This window comes from Xiphophorus hellerii, chromosome 15 (assembly GCF_003331165.1).
Source record: "Xiphophorus hellerii strain 12219 chromosome 15, Xiphophorus_hellerii-4.1, whole genome shotgun sequence".
In the NCBI taxonomy this organism is placed as follows: Eukaryota; Metazoa; Chordata; class Actinopteri; order Cyprinodontiformes; family Poeciliidae; genus Xiphophorus; species Xiphophorus hellerii.
The window spans coordinates 5,294,698-5,311,574 of NC_045686.1; the positions used below are offsets into that span (position 1 = coordinate 5,294,698).

The 16,877-nt window shown below is 44.6% G+C and overlaps 1 protein-coding gene across 6 annotated transcripts; it reads left to right on the forward strand.

The window, feature by feature from the left end:
- The first annotated feature begins 679 nt into the window (after positions 1 to 679).
- Positions 680 to 16,877, forward strand: LOC116733883 (inverted formin-2-like). 6 transcript variants are annotated; one of them, XM_032584831.1, is made up of 24 exons: positions 680 to 769; positions 3,811 to 3,960; positions 4,308 to 4,572; positions 5,599 to 5,714; positions 6,079 to 6,238; positions 8,003 to 8,036; positions 8,107 to 8,248; positions 8,749 to 8,881; positions 8,993 to 9,559; positions 9,640 to 9,770; positions 9,853 to 9,914; positions 10,007 to 10,109; positions 10,509 to 10,594; positions 10,684 to 10,784; positions 11,337 to 11,407; positions 11,492 to 11,599; positions 11,678 to 11,748; positions 12,613 to 12,733; positions 12,808 to 12,972; positions 13,057 to 13,141; positions 13,215 to 13,376; positions 13,896 to 14,411; positions 16,046 to 16,223; positions 16,419 to 16,877. In XM_032584831.1, exons 2-23 carry the CDS (start codon positions 3,832 to 3,834, stop codon positions 16,168 to 16,170), a joined length of 3,453 nt encoding a protein of 1,150 aa, XP_032440722.1. In that variant the 5' UTR covers positions 680 to 769; positions 3,811 to 3,831; the 3' UTR covers positions 16,171 to 16,223; positions 16,419 to 16,877. The 6 variants fall into 6 exon arrangements, with proteins under 6 accessions (XP_032440722.1, XP_032440717.1, XP_032440716.1 ...); XM_032584826.1 differs by lacking the exon at positions 680 to 769 and adding an exon at positions 2,584 to 2,752 and having other exon boundaries at positions 16,046 to 16,233; XM_032584825.1 differs by lacking the exon at positions 680 to 769 and adding an exon at positions 2,584 to 2,752.

Here is a 16,877-nt window from a genome sequence, read left to right on the forward strand (position 1 = left end):
TCAGAAAATCCATTTATTTCATGAACTTCATCACTAAGTGAAAGATGAACGCGTTAAAGTTTAAAGCTTTTATTTCTGTTAATTATGATCATTTTCCTACTGATATGTAATGAAAATATAAAACATTTAAGATCATAATATCCCACCAGACACAGAGAAAAACATATTTAATGCAGAAATGTGTTTAATGAAAAGTGTTTGTATGTTTAATACCTGCTGATATTTTCAATCTAATTTATTAAATATTATTGTAAAGTTATAATATTGAATACATTAATAAATAAAACTGACAGATTATATTTCTAGCAGTAAATATAAATAATTTTATTAACCAACTGAAACAGGAAATGTTTCCTCTGATTTAACAGAAGCTGTATGTAAACTTTTGGTTTCAGGTAAATTTATTTTTGCTTTCATTTTATTAAAGAAGCCATAAGAAATATGGAGGAAATAAATTCTGGACATATTTAATGTCTATTGTTTACATCAGTAACTGAGGGGCCCCTGAGGCCCCGGGCCTCCAGGATCTCAGCATCGCTCCTGGGTTTCATTATTATTCCAGACTGAGTCCCGTCCTCCTGCGGATCGGGACAGATTATTGATTGCTGATGATTGATTATAGATTTTCCACCCTGTCCGGTGGAAGCCGCCACGTGGCCCCGTGGTCCCGCCCACTGAGGGCGGAGTTCCTGCAGATCAGCTGCAGTGATTCTGATGCTTCGTTTCCACTCAGACTTCATCCTGACCCAGCCGAACTGCGGTCCTCACGGTAAGGAGTCCCGCTGGTTCCGACCGGCTCGGTTCTTCCTGGTTTCTGGGAGTTTTGCTGGTTTGTTTTGGGTTTTTAGAGCAGAACGCTGGTGGGTCCATTTGAATCCAAACGCTGGTTTGTTTGTTTCTCAACTTCTCTCATTTTAACGGAACGGAACCGCATCCCGTCCCGGGATTAGAACCGGATGTTTTGTTTTCTTTTGTTTTACCTGTCGACGCTCAGGTAAAGTTTCCTCAGGTGCGAGCAGAGCTTCATCACTCTGAGGGTTCTGATTGGAGGTTATCGGAACCGGCGTTATGGACTCCGTCTTTGGTCCTTCAGATCGATTAACCGATCAGTTCAAGTCAACATGGACTTTAAACCCGCAATATTAACTTTGTTTGTGTGATTTTAATCAGATTTCTGTCCTATCAGTGTCCAGGGGACAGTCGGTGTAAGTGGGCCCCATATGGGTCCCAAAGCCCGCATTAAAAAGTATTCGCACCCCGTTAACTTTCCACATGTTACATTTAATATTTACTCTTTTATTGGGATTTTATGCGACAGAGACGCTCAGTTAGATGGATGGAGAACAGCTGCAGGTTCTCCTCACTTGGATTCAGGTCTGGACTTTGGCTAGACCAGCGTTTCCCAATTCCGGTCCTCAGGCCTCCCTGCCCTGCTACACACCTGGATTGAATATATGGGTGATCAACAGGTTTCTGCAGCACTTGATGGTCATGCAATCATTTGAATCAGCTGCTCTGGAATAAAGGCACATCTAAAACATGCAGAGCAGTACTGAGGACCGGAATTGGGAAACGCTGGGCTAGACCATTCTAATAATCTGTTTTGATCTGAACCATCCCATAATATCTGTGGCTGGATGTTTAGAGCATTTCTTTAGTTCTTTAGTCTTAATGATTCTGGTTGTTTTCTAGAACCAGAACATCTGCAGTCAGACTCATGGAACCGGATCCGTTCTGGTTTTATTGACCGATCAGACCCTGAGGTTTGTCTTTGAAATGGATGGTTCCTCGATTTATTCTAGTGTTGAGACTCACATCGAGGTTCTGAGACAAAGCTCTAATCAGAAACCTTAGTCCTGCTAATGCTAAAGCGCTACGGTATGTAGTGGAAGCTAATGCTAAAGCGCTACACCAACTCTGTATGTAGTGGAAGCTAATGCTAAAGCGCTACACCAACTCTGTATGTAGTGGAAGCTAATGCTAAAGCGCTACACCAACTCTGTATGTAGTGGAAGCTAATGCTAAAGCGCTACACTAACAGGGTTCTCAGTGAAACATTTTCAAAGTTAGCAGAAGAGCTAAAGCTGAAGGCAAAAATTAGCTCTGCTATTAGCGCGTTAGCGGACTAAAATAATTTTGGTGCTGATATTCTGTCCTTTTCCAACTCTGGGCCCAGAAATACACGTCCCTGTTTATAAATGTTACTTCACATTTATGGTTCCTAAACTTTAAATTTATATTTTATAATTAAATTTTAATGGTCTTGTTTTTCCTCATCATAATTTAATTATTTAAATTATTTTCTGTAGAGACACTTCTAGAGGTTGTAAATTATGATCTGAACAGATTTTAAATTGTTTTTCATCGTTTCCTGATGATGATGATGAAACATCAGCAAATGTTTAAAATATTTCATCAATCTGACCAGAGATTTTTATCCTGCTGCCTTCATCACAGGAATCTGAGCTCCACCCCGTCTGTCCTGGAGGAATGTCTCCACCCGACACACACACACACACACACACACACACACACACACACACGCCCACACACCCCCACACACACCTCAGTGCAGAGGAATTCAGTGTTTCCCAACCTCCTACAGAAATTATTGCTGCAATCTGTGATTTCCTGTAAGAATGTGAGGCGGGGAGACATGGACCATGAAGCTGAGGGTCGGATCAGAACCAGAACACCTGGTTCGGTTCAGAACCGATCAGGTGGTTCTGTTTCCTGCATCAGTGTTTCTCAGGTGATGAGTAATTATTTATCATTAGTGTGAGGTGGTGACGCTGTAACTTCTGTTTTCATATTAATAAACGTCTCAGAGCAAAGGACGGGTAACTAGACGAACTTCATCAAATACTTATTAAAAGTTCAAATTATTCTTGTTCCTGAGGATTTATAGAGTGTTTCTGTAATCAGACGACGTGGAAGCTAATGCTAATGTGCTACATTACCATTAGCGTTAGCGCTTTATCTACAAAAGCTACAATGCTAAAGCGCATTGAAGCTTTAGCATTGTAGATAAACTATTCAGCTAAAGGGTTTAGCCCTTGCTGAAAGGGATAAACCCTTAGTGCAGGGGTCTCAAACTCCAGGCCTCGAGGGCCGCAGACCTACAGTTTTTAGATGTGCCACAGGTACAAAACACTGGAATGAAATGGCTTAATTACCTCCTCCTTGTGTAGATCAATTCTCCCAGCCTTGCTAATGACCTAATTATTCTGTTCAGGTGGTGCAGCAGAGGCTCATCTAAAAGTTGCAGGACTGCAGGACCCTCAAGGACTGGAGTTTGAGACCCCTGCCGTAGTGTCATGGCTAAAGGGGTTTCAAGGGAAGCTAATGCTAAAGTGCTACACTAGCATTGTATTTAGTGGAAGCTAATGCTAAAGTGGTCAGTCTTCAGACTCCAAGTCGACAAAAACAAGCAGATTTATTGATGAAGCTGCTTCACCATCAGACTGGAATCTGACCCACAGAAAACTTAATTTAATGTGAGTCTGAACTGCTTTAAATCCTTAAACATGTTTTTTATCCCAGTTAAACCTTCCTGTTGCTGTTCAGAACCGAGCTGCAGCCGGGCCCGGTTCTGGAGGCCGAACAAAGAGACTTATTGTTCTGGATTCCTCAGACACAAGCGGGTCAGCAGTGACTGACGGTTCCAGGCATGTTGAGATACGAAGTTAAATATTTAATCCGGAATAAACGAGCAGAAAACAGAGATTGGTTCCCAGTGGAGCTGAAGGCTCGGTTTTGTTCCTCCTCCCTGCAGACGTTTAATCTGACAGATTGATAAACTTTGGTCAGATTCTGCAGATTCCCGTCGTCATGGCGTCCAGAACCAAATGGGACGCAGTGAAGGAGCGAGTAACCAAAGGTTCTGACGATGACCCGGACGGATCGCTGGAGGCCAACCTGGAGAACGCCGACCCGGAGCTGTGCGTCCGCCTGCTTCAGGTAGGAACCATCCGACTGGTCACCGTGGGAACGACCTCCTCCAGGCGGCGATGCTCCAGTTAACGATTAATCGATTTCTAAATTAGTTGATGATTATTTCAGTAATCGATTAATCATGATTAATCGCTTGAGTTTGATGGCTTTAATTCATTCAGAGTTTGACTTCCTGAACCCAAACGAGGCTAAGCTCCCATGGACCTTAACGATTAATCGATTAGTTGATGATCATTTCAGTTATTGATTAATCACGATTAATCGACCACTAAATTAGTTGATGATAATCGATTAATCGTTTCAGCCGTAGTAGTCCTGATGAGCTCAGTGCTGTGGCGGCGTGTCGCCTGCAGGTTCCCACCGTGGTGAACTACTCGGGTCTGCGGCGGCGCCTGGAGAAGAGCGACAAGTCGTGGATGGTCCAGTTCCTGGAGCTGCAGGGTTTGGACCTGCTGATGGCGGCGCTGGAGCGGCTGTCGGGGCGCGGCTGCGCCCGCATCCCCGACGCGCTGCTGCAGCTCACCTGCGTGTCGTGCATCCGCAGCGTCATGAACTCGTCCGCCGGACTCGACTTCATCCTGGACAACGAGGAGGGATACATCCGGACCCTGGCCCAGGGTGGGTACCACCGCCCGGTCCGATACCATCAGGAAGCAGCTCGACATGTTGGTCACCATGACAACCTGCTGCTGTGGCGCTTCAAGAATGCAGCTCTGCAACATTTCTGCCCTCATGTGATCCATGCAGAGGATCCAGGCATTCTTCTGGGTCTGGTCCTGGTTGTGGTTCTGGTCCTGGTTCCAGTTCAGTTTGTTCCCAGCATGAACCTTAATCTGGTTCCTGCTTCCTGTTTCCCAGAAGTAGGAAGTAGGATTTAGGAAGCAGGAAGCAGGAAGTAGGAAGTGGATGTGAAACCAGCTGTCTGATAAAACCTGAGGGAAGTTTCTGCTTATTGTTCTGATCCGGTTTAAAGTTTCCATCTTCTGGTTCTGGAAACTTTCTGGGCTTTTCTCTCCAGTTTTAATCATTTGATAAATTGATTTAATGATTTTTGGGTCTCAGCTTTAAAGCCCAGAGTGTTTCTGTTCTAAAACCGTTGGAACAAGAAGAGACCAAACGGCTCCAACAAACCTCATAAAACAATCTGAAGCCTTCATTTTACCAAAACTCTCCATAATCCTCCTTCCACCAAACTTTCCATACATTCTGACACACAGAGGGATGATTCGCTCTCCCTGTGTTGAATAATTAGTTCTGTTGGATGAAGGGAAGCGAATCGAGACCTGAGAGTTTAGGAAGGAGTCCGAACTTGGCAGACGCTGCCTTTGGCAGAATGTTGAAAGATTAATGGAGTCATTACCGTAAACATTTCATAATCGTGTTTTGAAATACTTCAGATGTGATTCATTTAGAGACGGAGCTACAGAAGCGTTCGGTGTAGAGCGGGTCAGAAGACCAGAGATTTTTATGATTGTAGAACTTGAATGTTCAGATGCTCTAATTGACGGAGTCCTGCTTGATGTTTTATTCTTGTAATTTGATCGTTCCTCTGCCAACTGGTTGGAGCCCGACGTGGGACCGACCCGGTGGCGGCCTGGACCGAGCCGCTGCTCTCTGACCTCCTGTCCATGTGTCCTCCTGCAGCGCTGGACACGTCCAACGTGATGGTGAAGATGCAGGTGTTTGAGCTGCTGGCGGCGCTCGCCCTCTTCGACCCCCAGGGTCGCCACCTGACCCTGGACGCCTTCGAGAACTACAAGGTTCGCCACAAACATGCTGAGTTACCTGCTTCCTCTGGTTCCTCTGCATCCATTTAAAATTGTTTTTTCAGTTAGAAACTTTTTTCAATTTCAAAATAGTTTTTAAGTTTCCTTTTTATTTTTCAGTTTCAGATTGTTTTAAAATCTTCATTTTCAGTTTATGTTTTTCAAGCTCAATTTTTTTTGTTGTTTCAAATGTTTTTTCTTTCCAGCTTAAAAATAATTTTCAGTTTGAAATCTTTTTTTTTTCAGTTTATTTTTTTTCTTTTGAGCAAACGTTTTGACCCCAGTTGACCTCCGTAGAGTCTGAACGGACCCAGTCTCTGATTCGGTCGTTTTGGGTCTGCTGTGTCTCCGTCTCCAGGTTCTGAAGAAGCAGCAGTATCGCTTCAGCGTCATCATGAACGAACTGCAGGCCACTGACTGCGTCCCCTACATGGTCACCATGATGGCCGCCATCAACGTCCTCATCCTGGGACAGGAAGACCTGCGCAAGAGACACCGACTGAGACACGAGTTCATTGGTACGATGCTTCAGATGGGCGGAGCTTGGCGCTCCTCAGCCAATCAGCATTCATTTTATTCAGAATTAGGACTGACTGGGAGCAGAAACAGGTTATCAGGTTCATGTCAGTCAGTTTGTTTATTTATGAAACCAGGCTGTGGTTCCCTTCAGGTCATGAATGATTTTGAAACGATTATGACTCTCATCAAATTAGAAGTTGTAAAATCTGTGGTTTGAAACAAAAATACAGAGAAAGAGATTCTTTAGTCCTGGAATGAATCACTTTCAGAAAATAAACTGTTAGTTGATGAAGTTTAAAAATATTCAACAGAATGATGTAAAACGTTTTGTAGTGATGGGAGCTTCGTTCATGTAAAGTTTAATAAACGGCAGGAAATCAATGAAGATGATCAGTTCTATTTGGTTCAGTTCACCAAATAGAACTGGTTCTGTTTCATTTGATTCCGTTTGGTTTAATTCGATTCAAATCCGTTTTATTTGTTTTGTTTTGGTTTAGTTCAGTTTCATCCAGTTCAGTTCTGAACAGTTTGGATCAGGAAGTGGACTACAGCGCAGGGCATTCTGGGTAAATGCAATCAAAACAAACATGCTAGCCTAGCGCTAGCTCGTGGTCTTTAGCCAGAGACAAAAAAGAAAAAATCTGACGCCTCCATCTTGTTTCCATCTGGTGAAGAAGGAAGTTGCTCTCAGTGTCTTCAGAGGTTTTCATGTTGTTTCCTTCAGTGGTTCTTGGTGCAGCGCCCCCCACAGGCCAGGAGGGGAACAGGATGCAGAACAAGCTCAGACATTTCAAACATACAACAGTTGTGGGAAATTCTCCCGCTATCAGGTTCAGCCGAGTATTACAAGTTTTTAATTGATGGATCCATATGGATCATGTTCTGCTCTCTGTGACTCTGGAACATCTTGAGTTCATGTCTGAGCAAGTTTAGACTCATTCTGCGTTTTCCTGCCACATGTAGCTCCAGATGAAAGATCCTCCAGATGTTCTCAGGTTTTCTTTGGTCTTTCGCTGATCTCAGATTTCAACAATAAAAAAAGGAAACAAAAAAAGGACGAGCAACTCTTCTACCAAAGAAACAGGACAATTTGAGTTTGAAACATAAAACATTTTACATAAAAATAGAAATTTTTATTTCACCATCTGCAGTTAAATCAGACCAAAACATTTCTTGTTCTTGGTCAGTTAGAATTACCAAGATTATTTCTATTTGCTAAATGCCAGAAAACCTAGCAAAACAATTTTTATAAAGATTTTTTTTTTCAATAATTGAATTCAGAAGTTTATATTGGTCAGTTTCATGGATTATTGTCTATTTTTAAACATAATCATCGTTGTATGATGTAGATTGTTCAGTTAATGTGATCCTTCATGTTTGTGTTTCTATCAGCTTTTGAAAAATAAACTGTGGCCAAAATTTACTCCTGTAAAAAGATTTATAACATTTATATTAAATCACATATGTCTGATATTTATGTACCTGTAACTGTGGAAAAAAAGTGAAGTTCATAAAAGGCAAAAAACTCTTAGAATTAAAGTTGATGAGTTTAAACTGTGCAGATGAACCGTAACGTTGGGAACCGGAACGGTTCAAATTCAAACGATGCCCATCGCTGTCTGCCGGCGGGTCTGGTCCTCTCACTGCTAACCGGACTGCTGGAGCGTTTTGTTCTGGTCCAAAGGCGTTGGACGGTGTTGGACGGTGTTGGACCTGTTGATCTCTAAACTCTGAGTCTCACCATGACGCTCGCTGTGTTTCAGGGCTGCAGCTGCTGGATCTGCTCCCCAAGTTGAGGTAAATGTTTCTGCATGGCTTCCATAACCAGAGACCGGCGGCTTGGTGACGTCTCTGCCTCCGTTTCCAGAGAGACGGAGGACATGGACCTCAACGTCCAGTGCGATGCGTTCGTAGACTCCATGGCGGACGACGAAGAAGAGATGGAGAGACTGTACGGCGGGATCGACATGAGCAACCACCAGGAAGTCTTCAGTTCGCTCTTCACCAAGGTCAGTCCGCTCCTCTTCATCAGCTCAGCTTCATTCATCTTCAAAAACCTCAAAGAAATTTCTCCAGGAACACAGAGAGAGGTCCTTCAAAATAAGAGCATGAATAAACCTTCTCAGCAGTTCATAACTAAACTTTATTGATCTGAAAGTAAATTAGCAAATTTATCAAAAAAACAATTTACTGGAAGCTCAAATGTGCTAAATGTTTTTAAAATGAGCAAAAGTGCTAATGTGCTAAGCTAAAAATTAGCTTTGCTATTAGCAGAAACGTCCCCAACTCGTTAGCATTAGCTAACTGCTAAATAGCTGCTAAATACCATGTTGATATGGCAGTTTAGCATTAACATCAGGCTGTAGCATTAGCAGAACTAATTTTTGTGATTAGTGCTTAGGGCTAGCGAATCTAACTTTTCAGCTGGCGGTTCTGATCATTGACCGGTCCTGGTTGTTGCTGAGGTGAAGAACTGGTTCTGTCTCACCGTCCTCTCCTTGGTCTCCAGGTGTCCAGCTGTCCGTCCTCAGTCCAGCTGCTTTCCATCCTTCAGGCCTTGTCGATGCTGGACCCAAAGAGAAACGACATCTGGCTGGCTCTGGAGGTGCTGACCGATCGAGCCACGTTGCTGGCCCAGAACAGTGAGTCCAGTTTCAGGTTCTGGGCCAGAAGGCGGGTCCAGAGGGTCTCTGTGTATTTGCTGTTATCAGTCAGAGACGACTGGATGTGAGCGTGTCTGAATCTGTTTCCAGCTGATTTAGGCCCCGGTGATTCGCTGCTGGATAGGCTCCTCCCCCAAAAGTATCTGTCATCCAATAAGAAGGTCAGAACGGTGGACAGGGCGGTGCAGACCCTAACGGTCAGCTGCCCTCCTGGCCAATTAGAGCTGTTGGCAGAGAAACAGGCTCCGCCCCCTGGAGCTGGTTGTCCTCCACCTCCACCACCTTTACCAGCCAATGGAGTTCCACTTCTTCTGCTTCCTCCTCCTCCACCTCCTCTTCCACCTCTTCTATCTCCTCCTGCTCCACCTTTACCAGGCTTTGGAGCTCCGCCTCCACCGCCTCCACCGCCTCCACCTTTACCTGGCATGGGGATCCCACCACCTCCACCACTACCAGGCACTGGACCTCCACCACCTCCACCTTTACCTGGCATGGGGATCCCACCACCTCCACCAATGGAAATGATCGCCGCTCGTTCGGTCCAGACTTTAGGCAGCGCCTATTCTAGCCCCGCCCACCACTCAAGCCCCGCCCCCTGCCCAACCCTGCGGATGAAGAAGCTGAACTGGCAGAAACTCCCGTCCAGAGTGGTAACTGGTGAGCTAGCGGACGTTCTCCCACCTTAACTCTGACTTGTTTGGACCCGGTCAGGTTCTGGACTCTTCGTCTGTCCGCAGATCATCAGTCTCTCTGGACGTCGTCATCGTCAGAATCGGTGGAACCAGATTACTGCAGCATCGAGCAGCTCTTCAGTCTGCCTCCAACTGAAACCAAAACCAGAACCAAGACCAGAACAGAGTCCAAAGAGGTGGAGAATGTCGGTTCAGGGATTCTGTGGTCTTGAAGACATCATTTGACCCGTTGTCCGTCTGTTGTCTCCTTGTCCACAGATTTCCTTCATTGACCCCAAGAAAAGCCTGAACCTCAACATCTTCCTGAAGCAGTTCAGATGGTGAGGCGCCCAGCCAATAGAAACGCTCCTCTGTTTTTGCACTTCCTGGTTTTCAGTTGTTGATCGATTCTTCTGCTCTGTTTCTGCTGAAGTTCCCATGCGGAGTTTGTGTCTCTGATCCAGAACGGAGACCGATCCAAGTTCGATGTGGAAATCCTCAAACAGCTGATCAAACTGCTTCCAGAGAAACACGAGGTCAGAGTTCAACAGACGATTAGCGCGATACCTCACGCCAATAACAGAAAAAATCTCTGGTTTGTCGCTCGATGCCTTTTTGAAAAAATTTGCTACATTTGTGTAATTCACTGTTTGAAAAAGTTTCTTGATTTATCGCTAATCAACTTTGGGAAACAAAAGTCTGAAGTTTCTAGTCTCTATATTTGACTCTAGTTGCTTTTTGACAATAAGTCGTTAACACGCAACTCTGGGTTTATTGGCTCCGCCCACTTCAGAGGAAGCTTTCAGATTTGGTCAGGAGGTGGGGTTTGGCTTTCACCTGTCTCTTACCTGACCTGCAGCTGTTCCACCTTTAATGTCCCACAACTTGTCCACACGTTGACGCCTCAGCTGTTTGTCTCACCTGTCCGTCCTCAGATAGAAAACCTGAAGTCCAACCAGGAAGACAGAGACAAGATGGCGTCAGTGGATCAGTTTTACCTGCAGCTGCTGAACGTGCCCAGGTAAGAGAACAGCGCCACCTGTCTGCTGACGTAATGATTCACCTGCACGCTTTTCTCCTGCTGATGACTGTGTGTGTGTGTGTGTGTAGCTACGCGCTGCGGATCGAGTGCATGCTGCTGTGTGAAGAGAGCAGCTGTGTGTTGGAGACTCTGAAACCCAAAGCTGAACTTCTGGACCGGGCCTGCCAAAGTCTGTATTTACAGAATCTACACACAAAATAAAACCTGAAAACACCTGAAGAAGAGTTCTCCACAGGGACACAGTTAGAGATTTGGCGCCCCCTGGTGTTCATGTGAACCACCAGAGTTCAGATTCAGACAGGAAGAAACTATTTAGCTCCAGTTTCTCGTTCAAATATCTCAATACATTTGACCAACTTACAAGTAACATTTTAGCAAATATAGGAGGAAATGGTTAGTAAATAATGCTTTAAATTGATGGAAAAATTATTAGATAAATTCACTTATAACAAGTTATTTTTCCCATGTTATAAGTTAAGTCATCTGCCAGTGGAACTAAAACTTGTTCATCAATTTTAGGGAATGACTGATGAAAACAAGCTTCCTCCATTTGCTGAGAAGTTGTTTTTAGAAACGATTGCACTAGAAATGAGACCAAAACGCTTGTAGAGATTTTCTGTTTTTATCGTGTTCAGGCATTTTTAAGGTGATTATTTTGACACAGGAGCTGATGCTTCATTCCTCCGTGTCTGTGTGAAATCGTGATGTTTGGTGTGTTCAGGTGTCAGGGAAAGCTCCCGGCTGCCCAGCTTCTGCAAACTCATCCTCAGCGTCGGGAACTTCCTCAACTACGTAACCGCTTTCTGTTTCCGTAAAGATGATGAATCCAGGCGAACAATCAGCTGTAATCTGCTAATTTAATATGTTTTGCTTCAGGGAACTCACACTGGGAACGCTGACGGCTTTAAAATTGGCACTTTGCTCCGACTGACTGAAACTAAAGCCAACAAGTCCAGGATCACGCTGCTGCACCACATCCTGGAGGTACAGGCAGGGGCGCTCTGCTCATGCTGCTCATGCTGGACACAGATTACATAACCTGAGATTTTAATCTGACCCCAGGAGGTGGAGGAGGACCATCCTGACCTGCTCAACCTGCCTGATGACCTGCACATCTGTGAAAAGGCTTCTGGGTAAACGGACCAACTCATCTCCACTCAGATTTATTCACTTTAAAGAAATTACTTTCCATTTCAAACGGAGGTCTTTATGTGTCATCCTGGGAGATCTGTGTAAATATACATTAATGTGTAACAAATGGATAAAATGAGGCATAAAATCTATTTTAGACCAAAATTCACTCCTGTAGTGAGCAAACTAAACGAGTGTTAATGATGTAAAAACAGTTTGTTCATGGCAGCAGCATTAATAAACCATTTGTATAAAAAACTGTTATTGCACCGAGAGTAAAACTATCGACTTGTAAATTATCTATCTAGCTATAACTAGTTATCTATGTAGATAATTGTGTAGCCAGTTCATCTATCTAGGTAGCTTTCTAGGTTGCTAGATGTTTAGGTAGCTAGTTATATATCTACATATCTAGTTATCTATGTAGCTGTGTTGAGTCTATGTAGCTAGTTAGCTGGCCAGCAGATGGTCCTGAAAACATTGAATACCCCGAAACTCTGGAACAAACTCTAGAATAAACTCTGGAACAAGCTCTAGAATAAACTCTGGAACAAACTCTAGAACAAACTCTAGAACAAACTCTGGAACAAACTCTGGAACAAACTCTGGAACAAACTCTAGAATAAACTCTGGAACAAACTCTGGAACAAACTCTGGAACAAACTCTGGAACAAACTCTGGAACAAACTCTAGAATAAACTCTAGAACAAACTCTGGAACAAACTCTGGAACAAACTCTAGAATAAACTCTAGAACAAACTCTGGAATAAACTCTGGAATAAACTCTGGAACAAACTCTGGAACAAACTCTAGAATATACTCTAGAACAAACTCTAGAATAAACTCTCCTGCTGTTCTGGTTGCAGAGTGAACATGGAGTCCATCCAGTCTGAGTACTCCTCTCTGTCCAAACGGCTCAAAAGCTCTGAGAAGAAAGTTTCCTCTTCCTCTGAGGACATAAAGGAGCAGTACCTGTCCACCATCCAGGTGAGTCATCAGGCCCCGCCCCCTCGCCGTCGCCTCGTATCGCTCGCATCGTGACTGTTTTCCTTTTCCTCCAGGAGAGCCTGCAGGTGTGTGAGCATCTGCAGAAGGTCATGACCTCTGTGGAGGACAGGAGGCGGGACCTGGCGGACTACCTGTGCGAAGACGTCGGCACCTTTTCCCTCGACGACCTTTTTGGGACCATCAAGACCTTCAGAGGGCTGTTCCTCAAAGCCTTCAAGGTGAGCAGCCAATCACAGTTGGTTATGACATCATCAGGATGACATCATCACAAAACAAAACATCCGGTTCGTTTCACCTGACAGGAGAACGAAAACTGGAGAGAGCTGGAGAAGAAGAGGAAGGAGAGAGAGGAGGAGAAGAAGCTCAAAGGAGACTCCGGCAGGATGGGTGAGTCCCGCCTTCAGCCTCGACCAATCAGAGAAGAGGGCGTGGCTGCAGGTGACCGATACTCGTCTTGCAGTAAGGAGGGAGGTGAACCAGCAAGACGAAGGCTGCATCATCGACAACCTGATGGCCGAGATCCGGAAGGGCCATGCCCTGAAGAAGACCAGAACGCCGTCCCGCAGGGGCAGCAGGGGTCAGCGCCGGGGGTCACTTCTTGTTTCTGCAGACACGGTGCACGGTATGATTTACATCCCAAAATGTCACGCATGCGAACAACGATGGAGGGAAAAAATCCGATTATTTTCCATCCATAGCGGCGCTGCTGCAGTAAAACCGTTAACTAAATGAAAGCAGGAGGTGAAGGTGGGATTCAGAGCCACAGCGGAAAATAACAAGAGAAAACCTTAAAGAATGACTCAAAACTAGTCAGACGCTACAAACAGACCTGTTTCCATAGCAACTGACTGACAACAGCTCCACTAATGCATCAGGATTCAACACCAAAAAACAAGCAAACATTTGCTGCGTTATTGTGTTTTCTGACTTTATGTTTGCTCTGCGATTATTAATGAGGTCTCTGTGGTAGACTAGCTACTGCTGCTATTAGCTAAGCTAACAGCAGTGCTTGATTAGCTAATTTAATCTCTACAGATTATCTGTCAGAGTTGGTGTCTGGGTCACCGTTTGCGCTGTCAGATAAACAGTGATGTCCCGTCGGATCTTCAGCTCTGAATCTGATCCCATTGCTGTGTTTCAGCGCATCCCGGGACCATACGGAGGTCAAAGGCCGTTGAGGACCCCGACTCCCCTCTTTCTAGCCAATCACAGAAGACATCTGGAATGACTCCAATCCAGGAAGTTCCGCCCTCCCATCCAGGAAGTTCTGGCCAATCAAAGAAGCCGTTGGAGGCGGTCCAAACTCCTGCCATTTCCTCCACTTCCAACCAATCTGCGACGGCCTCACCCTCTGGAACGAGTCCTGATCCCGGGTCAGCAGAACCACCAAAGAACCAGAACCCACAAACACCTGCAGAGGAGACCAGGCGCAGGCGTCAGGAGTCTTTGGAGGACTCGGGTCTGGAAACCCAAGGTTCCTCAGGACTGAAGGGAGTCCAGCCCGGCGCAGAGCGCCCGGCACCAAGCAGAGACCAGAGCAGCCTGAGCATGGCGGATGGGTCGGACTTTGAGTACATCACCTCGTCAGAAGTGAGAGGAATCGGACCGGAGAGCGGCGAAAGTCCCAGCAGGAGAACGCACCAGATCCGACCAAAAGGTACAGAAACGTCCGAGCAGCAGAGATGAGCTCGTTTAACGGACAGAAGGGTTTCTGCCTGTTGGCATGGCAACCGACACAACCTTAATCTATAACAGTAGTTTTTAGTTGCTGTGCAAGTGTCTCCCCCTGCTGGTGAAGACTGGAGCTTCAATCAACTGCGGCAACAACCTTGGTCTGCACAGATGGAGCCTCCTGCTTCTAAACTTTAGCGGTTTAGTTGAGCAAGAAATTTGTTAGACTTGACTTAGACTTGCACTCTGAAGACCCGCGGTTAGCGGCTTAAAAACTGCCGCTAACCGCGGCTCAAATCCCAACTGGTGGCAACTTCTGCTAATCCTACTGGAGCTCATTTTTAGCTTATCTTTGAAGACGTTTAGCACACTTAGCTTAGCCCCAAGCTGACGTAGCTTAGCAATACATCAAACTAATTTATTTTTAAGTATTTTCATCCATAGAAAAAAGCAGATCCCTCCCCTCCCTATTGCTGCTTTAGATAACATAACAGCTTGACTTTATGTCATTAAGTCCTGATTATTGCCATGGAAACTCCATGTTTATGTTTATATGCCTCTGAATTTCATTGTTCATGTGTTATTGTGTCAATATCTTAAGAAGCCGGGACAAACCCAGAGGATGTGGGTCTGGTTTCCTCCCGGGTCTGAACCCGTGCGCCCCCCACCCGAGGTAGAACCCGACTCAGACAGAGCCTCTGTTCGCTTTAATCCCAAATAATCCCATCAGTGATTCTACGTCTCTGCATGTCATCTCCAGTTCTTTCTGAATCGGGTTTGACGACCAAACATCAACCCATGTCAACGGTTCTCCTCTCAGCCAATCAGCTGCTTCGTAACAAATGTTAGAAAATCTGCAGAACAAATCTGAGATGAAGATCAGACTAACGCTAAATCCTTTACTGTCTGATTAAAATACGCAGACCAGAGGCCTCATGTACAAAGACTGCTGGGAAACCAGTGGCAGCCCCAGAGGGACAATTTCAGGTCCAATTCCTGAGGTCATTTTCTAGAAGAAACTCGGAAATTTTGAGATTAATCTCTAAATTCAAATAAACTTTACATTTCTGAGTTTCAACATTTTCAACTTCTGAAACTCAGAAATTTTCAAGTTTTTTTCTACATGTATGAGATTAATCTCAAAATTTCTGACTTTTTTGTCGCAAATTTGCAACTTATGGAAGTCAGTAATTTCCTTTTTTTTTGCTTTTTTTTTGTTGTTTTTTTTTTGGAGGGGTGGAAATTTCTGATGTTAATCTAAACATTTCTGAGGTTTTTGCCAGAAATGTACTCCTCTGTTTTGCTTTCTATCTTTAATGATCCTAATACGTCATTGTAATTTAGCAAAACCAAATGCTAAAGCGCTAATTTCCACCATGTTGATACGCAACACATAATGTCGCCCTCTGCAGGCTCAGATCTGTCATTGCACAGCTTCCTTAGCGGTTGGTTCTCCAGGAATTGATTCGTTGGGTTTGATTTTTCGCTCCTGGTTTGAGTTCTTAAGATGTTGAGTTTTGCTAACTCTGTTGTTTTTGCATCTTTATCTGAATCCTCCATGTTTTATTAGGAAGCTCTTCAGCTCTTTGTTCATGAGGCTCCTGGTTCCTTTGGCTCCAGGGATTCCTGGTTCTGCTGCGTATCTTAATCAGAGTGGACCGGACCAAACCTGCCAGAACCAAACGGTTCTGTTCATCCACAAACCGACCAATCAGATCGTCCCTTCTTGTTGCAGGACTCCGTGACTGCATCAGACCCCAAAGCCCCAAGCAGAAGACAGGATGTGTTGTACAGTGAGGTGAGTCCAGGTGTGTGATGTCATTGGTTATGACATCATCATACAGGTGTTTGATTTGATTTGATTTTTTATTTTTTTGTTTTTCTGTTAAAATTTTCCGTTTCAAACTTCTGGCTGGTGGTGCGCCGCCTCAGCCTGGCAGTCTGCGTTCAGGGAATAACATCTGAGTGTTGTCATGACTTATTGTGTTTCCAGGTCAGCGGAAGAGGACCCGTCTCCATGGCAACAGGATTGTGTCCAGGAAAGAGATCTGAAATGGAATAAAAACTGTAAATGGAGAGCAGAGAGTAGGTTTTCTGGTTTCTGGTTCGGTGAGCGTCGGTGTGCTAGTGCAGGTTACCTGAGCAGCCAGGTGAGCGGATGTGGGCGGAGCCTCCGATTTCACCTGGTTTCATTGGTTGAAGATCTGATCTCAGATCAGGGGATTCTGGGTAAAATCAGCCAGTAAAAGTTGAACTCAGTCAAGTGATGAAACAGCATTTACAGCATTTAACTTCCCGTCCTGCAGCCTGTCACAATAAAACTCCGCCTGACGCGTTGTTAAATCTGCAGGATTTTCACATTCCTCTGAAATTTTTACGCTAAAAAGACACAAAATTAAATATTAAATTTGTTGAAACAGTAAATAAATATTTATATAATCTTTGCATTAAA

What these genes read in the sequence shown, in the direction of transcription:
- LOC116733883 (XM_032584826.1), top strand. Translation starts at nt 2,657, where the DNA reads ATGGACCATGAAGCTGAGGGTCGGATCAGAACCAGAACACCTGGTTCG. An exon ending in CCAGAACAGAGTCCAAAGAG is followed by an intron (nt 9,771 to 9,852) that starts GTGGAGAATGTC and finishes CCTTGTCCACAG; the next exon opens with ATTTCCTTCATTGACCCCAA. An exon ending in TTCTGCAGACACGGTGCACG is followed by an intron (nt 13,377 to 13,895) that starts GTATGATTTACA and finishes GCTGTGTTTCAG; the next exon opens with CGCATCCCGGGACCATACGG.